The following is a 22,883-nucleotide window of genomic DNA, read 5'->3' as shown; positions in this document are numbered from 1 at the left end:
GAAATGCAAGAACACCCATGTATATACTTATCTTTAGGTGCACCTTAGAGAACTCGAGGTGGTCGAAATTGATCCGGTGCCACTACGGCATGCCTCGTAATCATATCGTGGTTTTGGCACATAATACCAAGGAATATAAATGAAATGTACCGTATGGGTCAACCTCGAATAAAAGACCGAAATCTTTATTCCTCCCATGGGAACAACCGTGATCTGGCCCATTGTTAGTGCTGTTAATATATATATATATATATATATATAATATGGCGTGTTTATAAGGAAACCCACCACGATGTACTTGTTACTTTGACAAAGTCTGGTCCCGCAGACAAAACGTTAGTGAAAATATACAGTGCCAATCTATATCTATACTGGTGAAAAAAAATAGCACTTCAGCTGTTTTTCTATTTTTATTGCTAAGCTTTACTAAGAGCCAGCTCTTTGCACGTGTCACTTCAGCTTGGCACAGTATACCTTAGACCATGCAATGCATAACGTTCGCGTGTGCTCGAAGGCCCGACTTACGCTTTTTTAATGAGCGGGTCCGAGTCCGGCCTGTCCCACAGCCTCAAGCCCGGGCCCGGCCCAGGCCCGCGGCTTCAAGCCAGGGCCCGGCCCAGGCCCGTGGCTTCAAGCCAGGGCCCGCCGGAAACCGCTTCGGACGGCCCGGCCCGGCCCGGCCCGTGCAGTGCTCTAGGCCAGGCACATTTCGTTACGTTGTAGAGGGCATTTCAAAATGACCCATCCAATTTTTTGTGGCAGCGTACATGCTGCTTGGTGATTTTTGTCCAGCGTTCTTTGAAAGTCCACGAAATATGAAATAAAACAACGTGACTGTGCTCATGCACTACTGCATTGCAGCGCTCTCAACCATGCTTTGAAGAAAGCAACTGTGCACGGGGACTGTGGTGAAATGAGTGGCCACGGCTCTAGGCACCGGTTTCACAGCTCGTTGACATTTCTGACGGCGGCACACGGCAAGGAAGTGCCATCATCCTTGATAAGCGATTGGTTGACAGTCCGCGCATATGGTTGTTTTGCTTGAAGCACGGTTGAGAGCACTGCAATAAAGTTCAAAACAATTGTTCAAAAAACAATTCAATCAGTGGGCTGAAGGTGCTCAACAACTCTGCAATCATACTTTTGGTCTTCAGCTGATAATAAAAGAATTGGTAAACAAATAATGAGTTATTTAAAGGGTCCCTGTGACACAAATTAAGCATGCCATTTTAATTGCTTCATTTGGTACTGTGGAATGCACCAATACCGTTGTGCAAGTGGCAACGCTGAAGGCAACGTTATTGTAATTTTATTTCAACAGAGAAACCACTTCGATTTCGGACTACAGCGGCATACAACAGCTATTTTTATGATCAGAAGTTACTTTTCTTTGTGTGGCAGTGACGAAGGAACCAGGATCTACAGACCCCCAAGTGATTCAGCAAGCTTGACATTGGGAGCTAGAGCAGCTAGTATACACCACGTCTAATGCTTAAACATACTTGTAACTGTTCTGTGAATTTAAAGTTTTTATTTACCAAGTGATACATAAAAAAAAAGTATAATTATAATTTATGAAATAATGAAATCACATTGAGAACATGAATATGCAAAAAATGTACTTTCCCCAGCTACATGTTGTAATGTGTTTTATTTTAGTACGGTTCATCAACAATGTTGTGAAAATGCATGAAAAGCTGTTCATTTAAAGCTACTCTAGGTAAAGTTACTCCAGCGTTAGAACAAGAGCTAGACAAAAAAAATAAAAACAATGCATTAAAGGAGGTCACTGTCATGAGCATGTGGGCTTTTTTGCAATGATAGCAGTAATCCAAAATCCTGTCATGCGTGCTTTCCAGTTGTTTGAATGTTTAAATGGTTTTTGTTAATATGCTGAATTTGTGGCTATTTTTATACATCTTTTGATTGTGTCAGCATCACTCTTACTCAATTTGCCTTTTATTGAAAGGGTGTTGCAGCCTCTACTGCACAAATCTGCTGCTTGTACACTTTGTTTGAGGCTGCGCCAAAAAATCGCAATATATTGGGCAAAGAAACATGAAGGTACGCTTTTCCATGCCTTGTTGTCCTTTGTATGATTGCAGGGTCACGACTGCTGAAATCTTGGATTCTACTGTTGGAATAATATGGTCTGTGCTGTTGTGTACTTGTGCTGAGATTGAGCACACAGACTCCCAGCAGTAGTCCTGAAAGCCATGCTTAAAGTTTTTACGTTGAGCATTGTGCAAGTCACTTTTGCTTTAATTTTCAGACATGTCTCCCAAGTGGAAACGAAACGAGGGACCAAGAGCTCTGCTCTCTAAAGGATCGCCTGGCATTGGCAATACAAGAGGTATGTCTTTTCTTTCAATGCTGGTGAATGCTGGTTGATGATAGTGTGTCACATTGAGACAGAACAGAAATGTGTGCACAATGACAGCATGCTTGTGTTTTGATGCATTTCCAGCATCGTATGAGAGAAAGGGGGAAAAATGATGTATCTTCTGCTTTCAACATGATCTTCTGTCCTTATCCTGAAGTGCAGTATTAAACAGTCAGAAATGCTCTTTCAGAAGTTTGTAAGTGAACAGTTTTCCTGCCCCCACGTGATTAGTCAGAATCTTGCTTACTTTGGCGAAAGCACGATTCTAACCAATTTCGAACTGTTCGATTTCTAAACCTTTACAAGACCGCGTATTGGTTTGCACATGCGAAAGATACACAGTGTGCTAGATGACGAGGTTTGCGTATGAGACCGTGTCAGTGACGTGGATGGAGTTCATATCATTGGCATGGGCATACATTGCCGAGTCATATTTTTATTTATTTCACAAGCATTCTTGTTATTGTATTTTGGTCGGAAGGAAAGACAACACAAGTTTTAGGTTGCATTAAGTACTGCCACCCGTTATTTCTCACTGTCCTTTGCAGCCTTTGCATTGCCGCCGTAATCATTAAGTACATTATGAAAGTTCACTAATTCAGTTAAAATATTAGTTACTTGTGTGCTACAACAAATAAATATAAAAAGCCCAGGAACCTATCAACATGAAAGTTGTGCCATTTCTTGTTGAGCTCTGAATTCTTTTTAAAGATTTTTTGTTATATTTGGTTAGAACGTTGCCAGCATGTGACTTTATGGTATTCTGCATGGTCAACTAAACAACAAGCAACCTTTCTTAACATGCCTATAATTCGCTCATGCGGATGTTTATGGAACTGCCCTTGAATGTATTCTGATCCAAAATGGACAATTCCTGCTCCAAGTATGCTCCAAAGTAGCAAGCTTAGTGCTTCCAGAGCTGCTCCAAAACATCTTTGTCCACTTCCATCACTGTCTAATAGCCCATTAAAAATTTACAGGGGTCCCTTATCTATTCACCTAGGATTACTCGAAGGCAAACGCCATCTTCTTTTTCTTCCCAGTTGTACTGATCCTCCCCCACCTACGAGCCTTAAACCTTTCGGCACCTAACGTGGTTTTGCACATCCTCCAGGATCGGAGGCATTGCAAGCTTTCTGCATGTCACCTGGTTTTGCACTGCCTCCGTTATTGGCCTGCCTTTGACCAAGTGATGATGTCTTGTGATGACATCATCATGTGATTTTATATTGACGTCGTGATGACCGTCACAAATTTTGGTGATCTGTGACATCATGATGACGTCATAATGTGACATCATCATGTGATGATGATTTTTTGCACCACTCATGTTGACGCCAACGGTCAATTTTTGCATTTTATGAGGCATCTAGGCCTTTCTTTCCTCTTATTACCAACTAGAATGTTGTCTACCCTCGTTGCTTTCCAGTCTGTACTTTTGTCTTCCTGCCTCTTAATGTTACATCAAACATTTTTATTTCCACCACTTGTTGCTCAATTCTTACCTCCTTGTTGGGTTTCTTTGTTAATCTCCAACTCTGCCCCATATGTTAGTACTGATAGAACACAACTGTTCACATTCCTTTTCAAAGATAGCATTAAACTGTCAGTCATAATTTCGTAATGTCTGCCACATGTGCTCCAAGCCATTTTTATTCTTGTATGAACATTGTTTTCATGATGAGAGTTCCCTCTGTCCAATGGACCTAGATAAACATACCGTTGCGCAAATTCTAGAGGCTGAGTGCCAATTGTGGATTCCTGTTCTCTTGCCAGGATATGGAACACCACCTTTGTCTTTGGCACATTTATCTTCAATCCATGGTTACACTTCCTCAGCTAAGTTCTGCAATCATTTGTTGCAGTTTATCCCCAGCATTGCTGAAAAGCACTATGTCATCTGCAAACTGTAGGTTGCCAAGATATTTGCCATTGATCCTCTCTCATAGCCTATTCTAGTCTAATAGCTTAAATACTTTTTCTAAGCATACCATGAATAGTATTGCAGAGTTTTATCTTCTTGCCTGACCCCTTTCTTGAATGGTATTTTTCTGCTTTTCTTGTGGAGAATTAAGGTGACTACGTTAACAGGGTGCATACAGGCCTTTGAAATCGTTGAAAATCCTTAAATTTGAAAATTACTTGATAGTGTTGAACTTTTCTTTTTTTCTATCTTTGAAAACACTTGAATTTTAGGAGCAGTGCAGTCTAAAGCCCACAATGGGAACTGCCTTCTGTGGTATATAAACATCAATCCGGCAAACTTTCATAAGCAATATGCCGGCACAAGTGTTCACGCGCTCTGTATTGCAGCGCTTGCTCAGGAAAAAGAAATACGGTTAATAAAGCAAGAGACTCATGCTGGAGCTTTGGTGCTGGCTCCCTTCTGGTGTTTGCACTGCCTTTTTTGTGCCTTGTGAAATCGTTGTTCACTCCCCACCCGTCAGTCTGCCTTGTCTTGCTTTCTCTCTCTCCTTATTTTCTTACAACTTCAGTCGGTCTCCTGCGTCTATGCTTTTTACAGCGAAAGCTGTTATCAGATCACAACGGCAGTGGGGTAGTTGTCCACCGCCAACGCTGCTGATGTCCGTAACCACTATCGCATGAAATAAGAAAAAATTAAGTGAGAAAAAAAAAATTCTAGAAATGTCGGCCGCTCTTACTATCATCGTCAACCAAGCATTAGCACCTCTAACAGTGGGTAAGGTTTGTTGGCCTCAAGCTCGCTTTTCAAGATGAAGCGATGGCGTCAACCTGGGCGACAGATGCCACCGGTGGGGGCTGTTATTTATTTATTTATTTATTTTTACATACTGCAGCCCTGTGAAAGGGCTATTGCAGGAGTGGGATTATACAGTGCAGAAAAGGTCGCAGCAAACAAAAGATACACGAAAAGTAACAACAAGAACAATTTGCAACAATTAAGGAATTACACTTTTGTTATACATAATGACTTTCAACAAGAATAGAAACATAATCATTCAGGGGGAGTGAACGAATGTGGCCAGGTATGGAATTCCATAATTCTATAGTGCGGGGAAAGAAACTATACTTAAATGTGTCAGTGCGCGCAAATAAGGTAGAAAGATTAAGTTTATGGAAGTTACGCGTAGAGGAAGGCTTGGCAAAGGACAAAAAAGCTGTGTTTGAAATGCGATATGAATTATTGATTATGTTGTGCAAAAATTTTAATGATTCCACATCACGACGTACCGAAAGAGGTTCTAGCTTTAGCTCATGTAGGGCTGATGAGGGTGAGAAATAGCGGTCGTACCTGCGAAAAATGAAACGCGCAGCTTTCTTTTGAACCGCTTCCAGTCTGATTATGTCGCATTGTCGATAAGGTGACCAGACCGTGGAGGCATAATCGATGATAGGGCGAACAAGAGATTTATACATTAAAAGTTTAATATCTTTTGGGGCATTCTGCATTGTTCGACGTAAATATCCTAATTTTTTTAGGGCTTTAGAACATGTTAGGGCAATGTGAGTAGACCATGAGAGATCATGAGTAAATGTGACACCAAGATACTTGTACTGCATAACTCTGATTAAAGGGGAACCATTGAAAGAGTATGTTGCAATAACCGGCATTACTTTTTTTGTGAAGGACAAAACAACGGTCTTTTTGAAATTAATGTTCATTTTCCATTTCTCACACCAAACACAAAACGAGTTAAAGGAATCGCTCAGACGCCTTTGGTCAGCTGTGGAAACAATCACGTCATATAAAGCACAATCATCGGCGTAAAGGCGAATGTTCGAGGATACATGTTCTGGAAGGTCATTTATATAAATTAAAAATAATAAAGGGCCCAGGACGGACCCTTGTGGAACCCCAGAAGCTACCTCTAGAACTGATGACCTTGTGGAACTGAAGTCGACGTACTGAGAGCGATTATGAAGGAAGCTAGCAATCCAATCGACTAAACGTGAATTTTTTAGGATGATGTGCAATTTATGCAGAAGATGAGGATGTAGTACCGTATCAAAGGCTTTGGAGAAGTCGATAAAAAGTGCATCGATTTGATTGCCCTGGTCTAAATGATACGCAATGTCGTGGGTGAATTCGGTCAATTGCGTGACGGTGCTGAAACCACTTCTGAAGCCATGCTGTGCATTAGTTAAAATATGGTTTGACTCGAGAAAATCCATTATGTGCTTGTAGATTATATGCTCTAGCATTTTGCATGAATAGGGAGTTAAAGAAATGGGTCTATAATTAGTTATGTCGGACTTGCTACCTGATTTATACAAAGGTATTACTCTTGCAAGCTTCCAAGATGAAGGAACGGTACTAGTTTCTAAAGATTTCTTAAATATAATAACAAGGTAACGAGAGGTCCATTGAGAATAACGCAGTAAAAAAGAGTTCGGAACATCATCTGAGCCACTAGCTTTTTTGGTGTCTAGTTTTAAAATCAAATTAAGAACACCGCTAGCACTAATTGTAATGTCTTGAATGGAATGATCTGAATCATTATCAAAAACCGGATGCGCTTGACAATCAGACGCGTAGACAGAATGAAAGTATTCGTTGAATGCGTTAGATATGCGCATGGGATCATTTATACTTTCACCTTTGATAGTAAATGAAGATGCAGACTCAGTAATAGGCATGACCAAACGCCAAAACTTTCGTGGTTTATTCTTTGCTTCCACCCACCGCTTACCTAGCCATTGATAAGCAGCCACTCTGTGCTCTCGGCCATGGCTCTAGTGACAGTGATGATGTTTGAAGCCCTTATATATTACAGCAAAAGGTGTTATGAGATTACAAAATCACAACAAGAGCTGATTTTGGTGCCGTAGTTATAGGCCGCCGCGGCCGCTGGTGTCCGTAACTGCTATCGCGAGAAAAAAAAAATTACGAAAAAATTTCTAGAACGAATGGGATTTGAACCCGGGTCCTCTGCGTGGCAGTCGAGTATTCTACCACAGAGCCACGCTGGTGCTTGAAACTCCTTCCCAAAAATACCCTATACAGGTGTCATGTCAGGCAAGGAATCGTGTTAACTTATGTACTGTAGCGTCTTAGAAGAGTAAAGTAACAACCAGGCGTTGCACAATGTGAATTGCACAAATGGGTCGTTGAATGCTTCCAACCCATTATAAAAGCTCAGCCATAATTCTTTGTCATCAGCCACAGCACAAACAAAGTGCACATATGACTTACAGATGTGTAGCAGGTACCTCGCTTATCCACAGAATGACGAATAATAGCATAGTGGGTGCTTCCCTACTTCATGGAAGTTACAGTGGTTTATTGCGTAGTGGGTACCTTGCATGTGTACTTGAATTAGTTGCCCCAAGAGAGTCTACAACGGGCCCTGGAAAGGCCACTCTTCCAGCTTTCCCTGCGACTGTGCTGCATGTTCTGTGCAGGCCTCATGATTTTTTTCCCTGTCAAGTGAGCAGCACATGAAGTTTCTAACTTTAACGAAGTGTGGCCCAGCTGATACTAGAGAAGTCTCATTAGCTGTTGTGAACATTTTAACATGATAGCGTTAAAGAGCTCGTTTCGCAGGACTTTCAGTATCGGTGTCGGCAGCGGCCTCATTGATTGTGAGCAAAAAATCAGCGTCGTTCGTGAGCGAAAATTCAAGGTAGATGAAAATAAAGAAATAATAAAAAATATTCGGTTCGAGTGGGACCGGGGATTCGAACCTGTGACCCCTCGCTCTGTGGCGCGATGCGTTTATCCGCTTGGCCACCACATGTACATCCTCTAGCATACTAACGGCGAGCTATTTATATACACCATTTAGCATTGGTGGTACGCACATCTTGGATGTTCTTCAGCGGGTTGACTACCACCTGCGAGAGAGCGCAAAGGGGGCGCGCTTTTTAAACAGCGTCGCCCCGCCATGTGGCCGTGTTTTGTCGGTCGCGCTGCATGCGTGGATATTGGAGCCGGAGGGTGTCCGCACTTTGGCTTTCTTTGCGGCACGGTTTAGGCTGGTTTAGGTCTCCACCAAGAAGCAAAGCCAGGCTAGCGATTGAGAAGGCAATACGAAGACAATCCAATTAGGCTATCGCGTTCTACTCTTGAAAGCGAAGCTCAGGCATCCTCCAAGTTTTGTTGCATGTTGTGAATTACTTTAGATGTGATAAAGGCTGGACATTTCTACAGTATTATAAGAATATATATTGTAAGTGCAATAAAACTTCAGAATTTTACAATGTTGTTATAGTTTTATGAAATCCTAGCTTGGAAGCCATTCCTTGGTCCCTGAAAAACCTGTGACTGGGCCTTGAGAGTCCTTTAATATGTAGTTTAATTACTCCTTTTAAGCCTGTACAAACCCTGTATATAGCCTTTATACGTATTGCTAAGATAATCATCTATACTTGTTGTGTTCATTGATTATACAATGCCTCGGCGACTCCTGCTATTGCTACCAAGCCAAACGCTTTTTCGTAATATATGAAAACAATTTAGAGGGGGTTAGTTATGATCTGCAGACTTTTTAATTAAATTGCTTTATTATTGATATGGGTGTGATTGTAGAATACCCCATGCCTGAATAGCTCTTGGCTGATTATACTCAACTGTCGCATTGATTCTTTTGAAAATTGATTTGGCAAATATTTTACAAAATAATAAATTCTTATGGATTAGTACAATGTTTGCACTCTTCAAACCCTCTGGTAGACTTGAACTCGTGAGGCAGTGCATATAAAAAGATTGCAAGCTTTTCAAGTACAGGCATTATGTCCTTCAACTTTGATTAAATCAACTGTTATTCTATCTCCAGCTCTAAAAGAACTTGTTGTTGGGCTAGTTGGTAGATCATTGGTAGATCATGAGTTGGAAGTGAGCGCTGTGCGTGGTTGATGTCTGGGTGTGTGGGTGTGGGGATGTGTGAATGTGTCGTGTGGTTGCGCTCTAATTAAGTTTTGAAAACTATCTCCAGCTGGTTTCCTGTGTCACATATCATGCAGTGTTATTCTAACCTAATCACTAACTACATATTTGTACATCTTTTTTTACACGTATAAACCTCAAAGCATATACATGTTAAATTTTCTTTGCAGTACATCAGCTCTTGTGGCATATTGTGCACCATGAGCCATTTGACATGTGCCTTAAATTTGTGCTGTCAATTATAAGTATTATTAGATGTTTTTTGTCATGCTAAGTTTCCATAATTACTTAACCTTCTGTGAAAGCAGCAAGTACTGATAATACTGATTGTAAGGCATTAATAAGCAGCATGGAGGTTACACCAGTGCTAGCTTTTCATCTATGCTTTTTATTTCCTAGTGCGTCACAAGAGAACCATTTCACCCTTTCTGTATTCCAATTTTTCAAGTGCATCATTTTCCTGTCTTGTAATATTTTTTTTTACTTTTGCTAGTCCTGAGTGCACTGTAATTCTGTTAACACTAACCAAATATATCGTTTAGGAAACATGTGTGGGCCATACATATAAATATATTGAAAGTAAGCAAAAAAAGAGGTGCAATAGCATTTTTAAATTAAATTTGACTTTAAAAATTTTTCAAGACATCATGCATCACCCAACTAAAGTCCTTAGCACTCCTATTATTTCCAGGCGCAGTCTAAGGCTTTGCTTGCGATGGAGCTGCAAGTTCACCTTGATATGTCTGCAAAAGAGGTAAGAGCTGAATGTTAGTTTATGTCACAACTTAAGTAATTAAGTTTGCATACATGCACTTGCATATGTTTGTATACTGGGTGATTAATGAATATGAGTGAGAATAGATATTCTCAGAAAAGGATTTAGCAGTTGCTAGGATTTTACTTCAGCACTCGGTCCTTCAATTCAGTAGGCAAGTAGCCATTGCAGTTTGTTCATGAACTCACTGCTTAGTTATAAATATTTGTTTTAGGGCCAATGTTAATACTCGGAGGCTGCAAAGGCACAGGAGACTAGAGTAGAGTAAGTGACTTATGCAAATTTAAAAGCCTGATGAGAACATTGTACAGGTTTTTGCTGACAAAAATTTTCCATATTCTCCTCTGATTTCAAAATGGTGCTCAAAGAGTGACAGATGTGCTCCCTCTATGATGCTTAGAGTTGTCAGCACACAAAGGAGCTGCTGTTCAATCTGTCATTGTATGCTTGTGATGCAAGCAACAGTCTTATCGCTCGTGGGTGACCCCTGCAACATAAAACGTGTTCATGGGCAGTGAACTTGCCAACTAAAGAAACTGAATGAGATGGCAAACACTGCATGGACAGCACTACTTGTGCTGTTATGCACCCAGTTTCTGAACTTTCTCATTGAGTATCTCAATAGATGATGCCTTTGGCACCCTCTCACAATACTGCTATTGCAACATGTCAGAAAACAAGAATGAATCGTCACAGAACTTGTTTCTCTCAGTGCTCATCATAACCAGTACACTAAATGTGGCACGTGTTCCTCTTCAGATCGAACAAACAATTAAATTATATAGCTAGTGTCACTGTTTGACTGATCAGCTCTCTTTTTTTTTAAACTTTAGCGGATGTGTAGCATTTGCGTCATAGAAATTAGGCTGTAATGTGGTCATATTTATTTGAAAACCTTACACGTACATAATTATTTAGGTATCTTGTCCCAAGAATGTACTGTGAACCAGCACTGGGAAGTATTGTGATACAAGAGTATCGCGATAATATCTTAGTGGTACATTTGAGTATCTGTATTTCTGTAACGAGATATATTTGAAAAATGCAGCTAGTATCTAAAATTCAAATTCTTTATTTCTGCCTTGTAGAGGTACAGACAGTGGAGACGCAGAAAAAGCTGTTGGAAACAGCTTTTCTGCGCCGCGGAGCCGCGGCCCCCTTTCGCTCACAGCAAGGCTTATAAATGAAACAATGGTATTGACAAAGTGTAATGACGTATATACAATAATCGACAAATACAAAAGAGACACAAAGAGATTGTACAATATACGAGGGCTATTCAAAAAGTAAGGGCTGTTTGCTAATATTTAAATATTTGCACATTAGAATGAAGATTTAATTGAGCAGCGCCATCTGTTAATTCTACGTGACGGTAGTGAAGTACTGTTCTGACTCGTAGTCATCTGCTTGTGGGGGAATGCAAATGACAATGTCTGCGAAAATCGTTGCTCGCGCCTGTTGTGAAGTGCGAGCTGTAATTAAATTTTTGCTTGCAAAAGGGTCATCAGCTTCTCAAATTTATGCGGAATTGTGCCTAGTTTATGGACACGAAGTGATGAGTCAAGTAAAGGTAATAAAATCGTATCGAGACTTCACAAATGGCCGCTCAAATGTGCACCACTAAGAGTGTAATGGAAGGGCCAGAATCCAGACCAATGAAACTGTTCAACAAGTGGACCAGGCATTGCGATTAGATCGACGACTGACAGTTAGTCGTCTGTCGGATTAATTTCCTATTGTCAGCCGCGCTACAGTTTGCACAATTGTAACTGAAAAGCCCAGATATCACAGTGTGTGCAAGTTGGGTACTAAAAATGCTTACCTACCAACTTTAACTGCAAAGAATTCCCGGGCGGCGAACTTATGCAGAGGGACTAAAGAAAATGGTGCAGCGGTACGAAAAGTGCTTAGAATTTAACGGTGATTTTGTAGAAAAGTGAAGTAGTCTTGTGCTAAATTAAACCAGCTAATAAAAGCTTTTACTAACAAATATTTATTTTTTGGGGACCAAACGGCCCTTACTTTTTGAATAACCCTCGTATAAATAATATTCGTATTGGATACACACAGTTATGGCGGAAAAAAAAAAGACATAATCTATATGTTAATGTACAGTCGCGCTCAATATGGCTTGCAACACGGGAGCACGGGGCCTCACGAGTTTAAAGATTGCGCATGGCTTCAACTTGTTTTTACTTAAACAATTTAATTATATGTTCATATTTTGGATCGTATCCAAGGGAGAAAACAGCATTTAGTTATGGAAATATGGGCTAGTGGAAGCCAGGCGCAGTCTTTCAACTCATGAGGCCACGCACTCCCATATTACAAGTCATATTGAGCACGACTGTACATAGCACGCAAAGCGCTGTCTGACGAACTGAAGAGATCAAAATTTTTATGTACATACGAATTTAAAGGGGAAGGAAAAGTGAATTGCAGGCGTTCTCTACCTGAATTTATTAGGGGTGTTGGTACAACCCTAGTCTCTGCATGCCTTGTCATATATGCTGCTTCTCGGGCATGCATATCAGCAAGGTACCATTAGTGGTTTACGTTTTTCCGAGTTTCGAGTTTAAACCTGATACTCAAGCAGTATTTGTACAAGCTTTTGGTCTTTAGTATGCTACTTTGCAAAAAAAGATCCGCACTCGGTGAGCAGCAGGGAACATTATGGAGATGACAAAGGAACCTCTTTCGTAAAATATAGATACGCTGAAGACAGCCAGCTGTAGCCGTGGCCCAGACTAAATGGCTAAATTTTATGGTTTTGGAAGAACGTATCTGAGCCTGCTTACGACCTCAGTTATTTGAGCCAATTTCATTAATGTGATCCATGTAGTGTTCCAAAGACATAGAGGAGTAAAATACCACTCCGAGGCACTTAAATTGTTCAACCACATCTATACATCGTGAGTTTAGCTTAATGTGGAAGGGGAAAGGAGATGGTTTATTTGTGGGGCGGAATATGTCAGCTTGTGTTTTCTTCTCATTAACACGCATGCGCTTGGATTCTGACCATTTTTGTAGCTCACTGATGGTTTCATAGCAATCCTGAACAAGGAGATCAAGATTATTTCCAGTAAAAAAAAAATGCTACTATCATCAGCATAGATAATTTAGCAGTGTTGTTAATGTTGCAAATGTCGTTAAGATACACATTAAAGAGTAATGGTCCCAGTATACTGCCCTGTGGAATGCCAGAGGTAACATGTTTTAGTTCAGATTTAATGTTGTCTTTGCAAACAGCCTGTTTTTTATGCGATAGATGTGATTTCAGAAGCATTTGAGCCTGTCCACGAAAACCATGACACTAAGTTTTTTAGGAGTATAGTGTGGTTCCCAAGATCGAATGCCTTCAAGAAATCTACGAAGATACCACTAATGAAGGCTTTCTTCTCAAACTGTGTTTGTATATATTCCTTTTGTTCGAGTAGTGCTAGTTCAGCAGATTTATTTTTACGAAACCCAAATTGATGTGGTGACAGTAGGCCATGCTTATTAATCAAATCAGACAACCTAGTATATAGCACTTTCTCAAAAGCTTTAGAAAATATTGGAAGTATGGATACCGGTCTATAATTTCCTAAATCATTGCGATCTCCTTTCTTATACAGAACCGTCAGTTTAGCCACTTGTATTTTACTAGGAAATGTACCAGTAGCTAAACATAGGTTAAGTATGTCTGCAAGAACAGGCCCAATGACAGCTGCAACATTCTTCACAGCATGTGTACTTTACCGCTCCATTCTTATTTATACTTAAAAACACTGAAGGCTGATCACTGATTGTGCATGGTACTTGAATACCATCTATGTCATAGATATGACTGTTTTTAAGGTTTTGTATTACTGCTATAACTTCTGTTGTAACGGGGCTCAGAAATATTGTCATTGTTATAAGAATTAATGTATTTGTTGGAATCCTCTGACGGGTTCTTATGGGTGAGAGTTGTAAAAAGTTGTAAAAGCATCTGCCAGCTCTAGTCCAGATATATCATTATTGTTTAGTTTTAACATACATGGGGCAGCTTGTGGTTGTTCACGTCTAAGTAAGAAATTTAATCTTGACCATAGCAAATTGTGGCGACCATTTTTAACTTCAAGCAATGCAGAGTAGTATTCTGCAAGTGCCTGGCGCAGTTTTTTTGTTAGCCTATTCCTGTATTTCTTAAATACCCTGAGATCACCTGCTGAATATTTATTTAACCCTTGTGGTCCGTTGTCGGCCCCTGCCCGACAATGCAACATGGCCGCAGTGGTCTGCAGTCAGGCACTGCTGGACAAGTTTTTTCGTGATTGATTTATGTGTGCATTTCCTTACTACATTATGTGCCATCTCTAAAAGAGTAAGTAAACTTCTTTTACTTGAGCTTTGAGTCTTTTACTTTCAGACGAGAACGGACGGAAACTGGGAAAGGGTTTGGGACCACAAAGGGTCAAGAATATTTTGAAGAGCTTGTCTTTCATTTTAATTTCTTGGCATAACTCAAAAGAGTTACCCAAGGTTTGCGAGTTTTGCGTTTTAATCCTCACACTTTTAATGGAAAGCAGAAATGGTAGAGCTGTTTGAATACATAGAGAAACTTATCGTAGGCCTCATTTGCACCATTTGCAATGCTTGTATTATCCCACTGAACTTGTGTTATTGAGTTGTGAAGTAAACTCAAGGTTTGATTGTTTATACGCCGATATGTAGCTTTTCCTTGCCGTTACTTTACTGCTCCATTCTTATTTATACTTAAAAACACTGGAAGGTGGTCACTGATTGTGCATGATATTACACCTGTTTCAGCTATTGGTTGGGAGGCGTTCGTAATGAGCAGATCGAGAAGGGACGCACTTTCTGGTGCAACCCTTGTTGACATTTTAACAAGTAGTAGCAAAAGTAGTAGTTCATTTCAGTAGTGAAATACTTTTACGATGTATAGATTATATTGCGATACTGTGCAAGACACAGGTATCTGATTACCTTTTTAGTGGAAATGATGTGACGTGTTTTGAAGGGGGAAGGAAGATTTTTTTTGTGGTAAGCCAAGAAAAGGCGCATCACCGATCGTCCACAGAGGAAGGGCTGTGAAGGGTTCCCCACGCGCATAGAATTTCCCATGTGAGAGTGGAAGGGTTTCCGTACTTAGATGACTCGAGAAGGGATATCGCCATGCTGCAGGACTTTCCGGTCATGAAGGTGGTATTAGTTCGTTATAACATGAACTTGTGCTCGTCTGCAGCAGTAGAGAAGCTTTTCTCGTTCACAAGTCTTGTGTTGAGGCCGAATCGGCGCTGTCTAGAAGGCAGCCTATTTAGTAAGCTGCTGTTGCTTAAGCAATTAATGCACCAATTTTGTCACCCAAACAGATCTTGCGTGCAAAATAAATGTATACCTTTTTTTAATTCACTGGTGTTCGTTAGCTCTTCCAGCGATATGCTTGATTTGAAAATTTCAATGCGCTGCAGCTATATTCACGATATTATGCTGTTCTTATAAATGTCCTTGCGGAGCGTCAGCGTCCCTGAAATAAGAAATTTTTGAATTATTGGTATTCTTCTGTCTGTATTCCTGTATCTATATTCGGGGATACTTTTTCTTCTTTTTGCAAAAGTATCTCTGAAATATCCCGCTACGTCAAAGACAAATGTATCTCAGTATCTGTATTTTAGACTTCCAGCACATGTAATACGATATCTGTATTCTGTAATAATTTTGTAAGTATCTCTGCCCAGCCCTGCTTATAAACAACAGTGGCAATCCAGTTAATAATTATACAAATTACTCCTCTATGTCTATTTCAGGGCTTGATAACTTAAAGCTGGCTCTAATTGCTGGATTTCTGCTAAGTGAAGGCAACTGCAATACTGGCGTCATTTTTATAATTGCTGCATATAATTCAATAACTAAGTTGACAGTACAGCAAGTTGGCAAAAGGTCTCAGTGACGCTGTCCCATTTTGTAGCCTTTCAGCCATCTTTTTCCTTCTTTTTTTTTTACCCTTCGGTATGCATGTTGTAATTTATAGATACAGTTTAACTTCACTTCATAACAGTGTTAATGTGGGGAGGTGGAATTGCACAATCTGTCATGGGTAAATTTAAGAACTTTTTATTTGATGTGAGAAAAAAAATGACAGCACAGTTATTACTCTAATGGCTAAAAAATGTATGTTATTTTGTCGTTACAGGTTGAACTTCGCGACCAAGTCGTGAGCAACCTTGAAAAGAAGTTGTCAGCCGCTAGACAGGAAACTGATCATTTAAAAAAGCAGCTAACAAGTGTCGAGTGTGAGCTGGAATCGGTCAAGAGGATCTCGCAGAAGGAGAAAGCTGAAACTGAGCTCTGCAAATCAGAGGTAATCACTTTAACCAGCAGCTTTAAGGGAACCGGCAACAGGCCAGAATGTGTGGTTAGGACCTGGTGGAAATGAAAAGACCGTGAGTTATAGTGACAGATTCAGTCATCCTTTTCACAATCTGAGCAGGATTTGTATTTTTAAATGGCATTTAACAGTTGGAAAAAAAGACAGTATGTCGCGCAGCCTAGTGGAAGAGCCTTGAAGCTGTATTATGAAGTCGTTCAATTTGCTGTACGTAGTCTAATGCTTTTATGCACACCATAATTAGAGCTCGATATTAGAGTATGTATATTATTATCCATCCCCGCTCTATCCTACGCTGGTTATGAGGTAAAAGGAGTCGACGCTGAGAAGCAGCGCTGCCTTCGTGGCAATTAGTGGGACATGTCGAACCACGGTGCATGCGCGCAGTGCACACATGCTCAGCCAAATGAAATGCACAAACACGAACTTATGCATGCTGTCCTCCCACTGTTTGCAGCACGTGTTGGTTTATACAACTTCACAGTCGCCACAGATGGAAAAATTCTGATTATAAACGTTTCACAACATTTTGCACATTACCATTCTGTGATTAGAAAGTCTGGCTGGTAAGCTTTCCGTTGCATTAAAGAAAACGGGTACTATGAAAATTGGTTGTTGGTCCCTTAAAAGTTGAGGATTCCATGCTGCTTACTTGTCTTCTCCCATGTGTATAACAAACTGCCAATTGCAACACAATTTTGGTAGCTAAGTTAATTCTTTGATTATTATGTATGTTTCGAGGACAGTATTAGTGTCTCAAGTTCAGTCCTTCTTGAAACTAACTAGGAAGCAATTAGGTAACATACTTTGTGAATATGATGTTAGATGCACGCAGAACTCTATGAAAGTGGTTGAAACGTATTTTTGCTGCCAGCATTTGAGAAAATCTACAATTCGTTTGATGCAGGTGGTTATGTTATCAGAAGCAGCAAAGAGAAATCATCAAGTGCATTTCAAGTACCATGAAATAGCATTCGTTTGCTAAGGCTGGCTGCATGACATAGTGCATGTGCAATGTGGGGGAAGCAACGAAAAGCACAACTCGGACGGTTACAGCATTATTTGGGACTTGATAGAACAGTCGACACAGAGAGTAGACAGTGGCTCTCACGTGCCCACCATCCACTCACCACAGCATCAGTCGCTGCTCTTGCTAAGCATTCTAGTACGATTTCAGTGTTTTCACTTCAGTTTTGTCGCTATCTGTAAATCAATTAATCAGAAAAGGTTTAATTAAGTCAATTAAATGAAAGGCTGACATCAGTGACTATCATTTGCGAGACACTTTTAATCAATTCATCATTTATCGATATTACCATTACTACTTACACCAGATTCAACATCACTTTCAGTTGCCAGATTCGTAGCAACATAGCAAGATTATCCTGAGCTATTGCACATAGCGCTTGTTATACTCTGCAGTACTATGGGATAAACATCAGGTTGTTGTTAAGATACATTTGTCAATTGCCACACTTTGTCTTCAATTTTTTGAAAACTAGAAATGCAGGATATTAATTTGGGTTTTGTAATTAAATTGTGGTGTGAAATTACATCAAATGCTATAGAACAATCTGAAACGATTGCATCTAACTGGCCATCATTGTTAATTGGATTCACTATTTTGTTAGTTATTTCAGTGAGTTGAGTTGCAGTGAAATAGCACCATGCTGTTGACTATAAACAAGTTCATTAGCTTAATTACAGGAGGTATCATGGCCTTAAAAATTAACACCAAGCTATAATTGCTTACATCTAGTTTCAAATCAGACTTTGGAATATCTTCTCACTGCAGAAATCGTCTGGTAGAGCTGATGTTCCAAAAGAAATTGGTAATATTTCATATAGGTACTTAGATACCTAAGCTGCGTATCGACTAAAAAAAGGAGTTGGTAATGAAGTCGGGCCAGTAAAATTTTTGAAATTCAAGCTTATGCAGAAGGGAAAGTGTGCCCTCTTCAGTTACAGTTACCTGTACTCAGGGAACTTTCAATGCTTAAGGTGTTAGAGAGTAGTTCAACACAGATTTAAAGGGACTGTCTACCGCTCGGAAAAAAATTTGATTGTGGTGAAAATGAAAAGATCGTTCGTCACATTGGTGGCAACGAGCATGCTTTTGTTCCATAAAAAAGGAATTATATTTTTAATTTGATGGTGAAAATCGTGAAAGAATGACCGCTAGCATCACCTAACAGCGATGTGGTCAACCTGCTGGTAGGACAGGAAATCCTCGCAGGTAGATTCATCTTGCTTAAAAACAAACATGTATAACTTGAAATTGTATTTTACGCACTTGAGGCAGCTCTCTGTTGCGTCAGAGAGCAGTTTTTGCTTTTATTTTTTCTCACGCATCCAAAAAGGCACCCTGTGGCGCTGCTTGTGGCGCCGTCTTCGATTTCGTCTCCTTCAGCTCGTGCTATGCCATGCGGCCCTCTGCGCTGGTCGTACTGTGCCGCTGTATTGTTGTTAGGATGTCTCACATGTGCTGCGCTGTGAAGGCATGCATTTATCGTCTCTTTTCGGTGAATCAACTTGGTTTGGATTGCAGCAGCAGTACCAAAATAAACGCATAGGCTGCGATTGCAGCAAAACAAGTGTTCTGTAATTGTATAATAAGTAGGGGTGTGCGAATATTCGAAATTTCGAATATTTTTCGAATAGTGTTTGCTATTCGATTCGATTCGCACTGAAATTTTACTATTCGAACTATTCGAACTTCCCAAAGACAAATGCAGTCAACGTCCGGTTGAAAGTGACCCCTTCAGATTTTCAATATGCTTCACCTCATAACACTCTCGTATTGCGGCAAAGCTGCCTTTCAAGCTCCGTTACGGTCGAACTTAGGCAAGAGACAAAGTCCGGTTGGACGTGGTCCCTAGATTTTCAATATGCTTCACCTCATCACACCCCCGTATTGCGGCAAAGCTGCCTTTCAAGCTCCGTTACGGTCGAACTTAGGCAAGAGACAGTCAACGTCCGATTGGACGTGGTCTCTAGATTTTCAGTATGCTTCACCTCCTCACACCCCCGTATGCGGCAAAGCTGCCTTTCAAGCTCTGTTACGGTCGAACTTAGCCAAGAGACAGTCGACGTCCGTTTGGATGTGGTCCCTAGATTTTCAATATGCTTCACCTCATCACACCCCCGTATTGCGGCAAAGCTGCCTTTCAAGCTCGCTACGGTCGCAAATGTATTAACTGAAGAAAACGCTGGTTCCAATAGAGATGAAAGATGTGGCAGAGTTGGGAGCTCAATTAATGCTGTTTTGGACCTGAAATTTGGGCAGGAAGTCCGAAAAATTGGATGCGGAAGCTTTTTAGCATCCAAAATTTCAGATGTTCTTATATATCGACGTCTATGAGGCAGATTTGGAACTCCGGACTTGAAGAGAGCACACCCTTGTCTGCCACATCAGTTGGCCTTCCACAGAAGTTGAAAGAAAAGGAGAGGCTGAGGAAATGGCATCTTTGCTTATCACGTGTAAAGTGTTGTCGGCAACACTTTGGTTCCACCAAATCATGTACATAAATACAATTCGGCCTCTACATTACCTCATTCTTGATAAGAAAGGCAACTATGAAATATGACCCCACCAGCGCTTCATCAACCTAGCGAAAAGAAACACTTTCATGTTGCTATCTCACAAGAACATACTTTGGGATTCTCTGCAACTTTTTCTGTAATTTCACTTCGAATTATTCGAAAAATGTTTGAGAAATATTCGAAAATTATTCGAAATTATTCGGTTCGATTCGCACTCAATCTTTATTATTCGAATTCGCTTCGCACCCAAAATTTTGCTATTCGCACAGCTCTAATAATAAGGCTTCATTTAACCGCTAGCATGCTGAAAACGACTGTTACATTCATTACATTAGTGTTCAGCGAAAATAAAGTAATCCTACAGAAATCACATGTGCTTTCGGTTTTAGTTTTTACTGGCACTACAATTGTCATCGCGTCCACCAACCAGTGTTGTGGGCATGTTTCATGCCAATGGAAGGCCGAACGCAGATTGAAAAATTGTTTTAAAAATTTCTACTCACTTTCTAGAGAAACCGCTGCAAGGTTGGACACTTCAGACGGTACACTTTCTATTGCGGTACAAAACAGAAAAGTGATGAAGGACGGTAGACAGTCCCTTTAATAAATAACAATTCGAAAAAATTATTCACCTAATTAGCGATGGCCTCAGCTTCACTTACAACTTCGCCTGATAATATGATCTGCAAAATGGCTGCTTCATTATCTGTCGTGTATTGCCAGAATTTCTTAAGGTTATGCACCATAAGTGAAGGTAAGGTTATGCACATGAAATTTAATTTAGCTTTAACACGTTCACTGTGGCGTGGGTCACCGATAAGTCACAACCTGTGCTCCTCCTATGCGGCTACGATGTCACGAGTATGCATCTGCTTGCGGATGCAATAACTTCATTACACTTGTACACAGAGGTACGATTCTTGTTGCAAGAGGTTATAAATAATCAGAAGTATACGTTTCTGGTGTTAGGTGCCGTGACCTACCGGTGACCCACGACGCACTGAATGAAAACGTTCTCATGCTACATACGGTGTGACTCACCGGTGACCCAAGCTCAAGAACTCCCCGTCATGTGCTGCAGTCTAAGTTTTGAGAATGCAACCAGTACATGTATTTTCATTGCATTCGACGTGGGATGGCGATCTTGTTTTTAAGGAGCGGAGTGGTGGCCTATTTCTCTATTTATTGTGCTGCTCGCCACCATTTCGCCGTGGCTTTTGAAATACGTTTCACTCGAATAAGTATACACGTGTTCTTCTGCTGCTCCCAAACACTTTAGCGCGACTCATGGATCATCTTGCCTTTTACAAATGCAAAAGAAAGCACAACACAGAGGAAACAAACGTGTGTTTCTGTTTTCTGGTGCCAGAAGCTTCAGATTTCAACATAGCTTTACGCGAAAAAGGCAAAGAATAGCTCTGTGCCTTTCAAATAAGTGCACCAAACGCCAGCTGCAAAGGTAGCACCACCATCTCTTTGGAACGAATGAAACAGGCAGAGGCACGTGACCCACCGGTGGGTCATGGTGCACCTAGAAGATATGCAGAGTGGCCCACGGGTGGGTCACACCGCATCTACAACGAGACCTCAAAAAAGCGTGCTGCAGCGAACGTGTTAATTAATCCTTTCATGTAAGGTAATAAGATTGTTGCAAGGACACCAGTACCACATTAGAAGGCAGACAGAGCGGGTCATGCATTCCTGAGGAACAAAAAACTGACTTTATTTATGCTGTAGCCATCCTCTGCAGCTCGGTAGCGTACACTCGCACCACTCCCCTTTCCTGCACACGACGCAATAATACTTCAGTTATGCTGAAAGGTGGGAGATGGTGTCTCGGCTACGTTTGTATGCTGTGGTGCGACCACCACAAGATTATTAGTACCACCCTTGATTCCCTGCACCTGTTGAAATTTGTTCAAGAGTTCCTTAGTTCTTTCCTTAGAGTTGCGCTCCTCGATTTCTTTATGCTGTGTCCTTCAGTGCTCTTTCTTGTCTATCCTAATCAGTTTTTGAAACTTGGCAATGATCTTGCATATGCTTTGTCACTCTTCACTTTATCCATCTTTCTTTCTTATGCTACGCGAACTGCTTCCTTCGAGAGCCACGAAGTTTGATCTTGCTTTTTCTTTCTTGGGTTGTGTTTTTCGGCGTCTTTGGTGACAGTATGTTTTATATCATTCCAAAGCTCATCTGGTACCCTGTCAGTGATATACAAAAATTGCCGACAGCAACATTATATTCAGAGAGTAGACAATCAAGGTTGTAATCGGGCTAGTATACGTAGCTGTATTTTTTTAAATCTTTCTTAGTCTGTTACGTCTCTCTGCGATTAACAATTCATGATCTGATTCACAGTTGGCACCAGGGTATGTTTTGCAGGTGATTGCTGAGCTTTTCCATCTCTTGTTTGCTACTATTATGTCAATATGATTTCTGTACTGACCATCTGGAGAGGTCCATGTCTATAGGTGACATGGGTGCTCTACTTGAAGAAAGCATTACATATAAAAGAAAGTACTATGTTTACGTGCTGCACAAATGCTTTTACCAAGCCTGAAAGGAAGCCCATGATAGACGGAGAAGGTGCTGCGTCACTAGCCACAGATGCATTTTACTGTAAAGCTGGTAGTGCTACGTTTCATGTTGTCGTTCATCAGCAAAAAATGTGTGCTGTTCCCGGACATAGTACATAGCAGGTCCACCTGTGGCAGAGGTGAAAACATTACGCTTGTGCGAATATTCGAGCACATTCGAACGAATATTACAGTATTCAAATTCACTTTGATTCGAATCCAATATATTGGAACTTTCAAAGTATTCGAAATGAACGAATGGGTGTAGTTAGTCCGCGTGTAACCCCCTGTAAAGGTGGTTTCACTGCAGTGAAGGGGTGCTGTACCGTGAATACATCTTTCCAGGGAAAATCCGCACTGCTGCG

General features: G+C 40.7%; 1 protein-coding gene across 4 annotated transcripts in view; it reads left to right on the top strand.

Annotated features, from left to right (window-relative positions):
* The window catches only part of LOC119378193 (uncharacterized), a 59,981-nt gene that overhangs the window by 33,007 nt on the left and 4,091 nt on the right, over positions 1-22,883 (top strand). For all 4 annotated transcript variants that reach the window (XM_037647409.2, XM_037647421.2, XM_037647417.2 and 1 more), the window contains 3 exons: positions 2,273-2,353; positions 9,943-10,005; positions 16,205-16,372. In XM_037647409.2, coding sequence (XP_037503337.1) covers positions 2,273-2,353; positions 9,943-10,005; positions 16,205-16,372 — 312 coding nt within the window. The remainder of the gene's footprint in view (positions 1-2,272; positions 2,354-9,942; positions 10,006-16,204; positions 16,373-22,883) is intronic.

This window comes from Rhipicephalus sanguineus, chromosome 1 (assembly GCF_013339695.2).
Source record: "Rhipicephalus sanguineus isolate Rsan-2018 chromosome 1, BIME_Rsan_1.4, whole genome shotgun sequence".
NCBI classification, from domain to species: Eukaryota; Metazoa; Arthropoda; class Arachnida; order Ixodida; family Ixodidae; genus Rhipicephalus; species Rhipicephalus sanguineus.
Note: the sequence above shows the minus strand (reverse complement) of the source record. Positions and strands in the feature narration are given on the sequence as shown.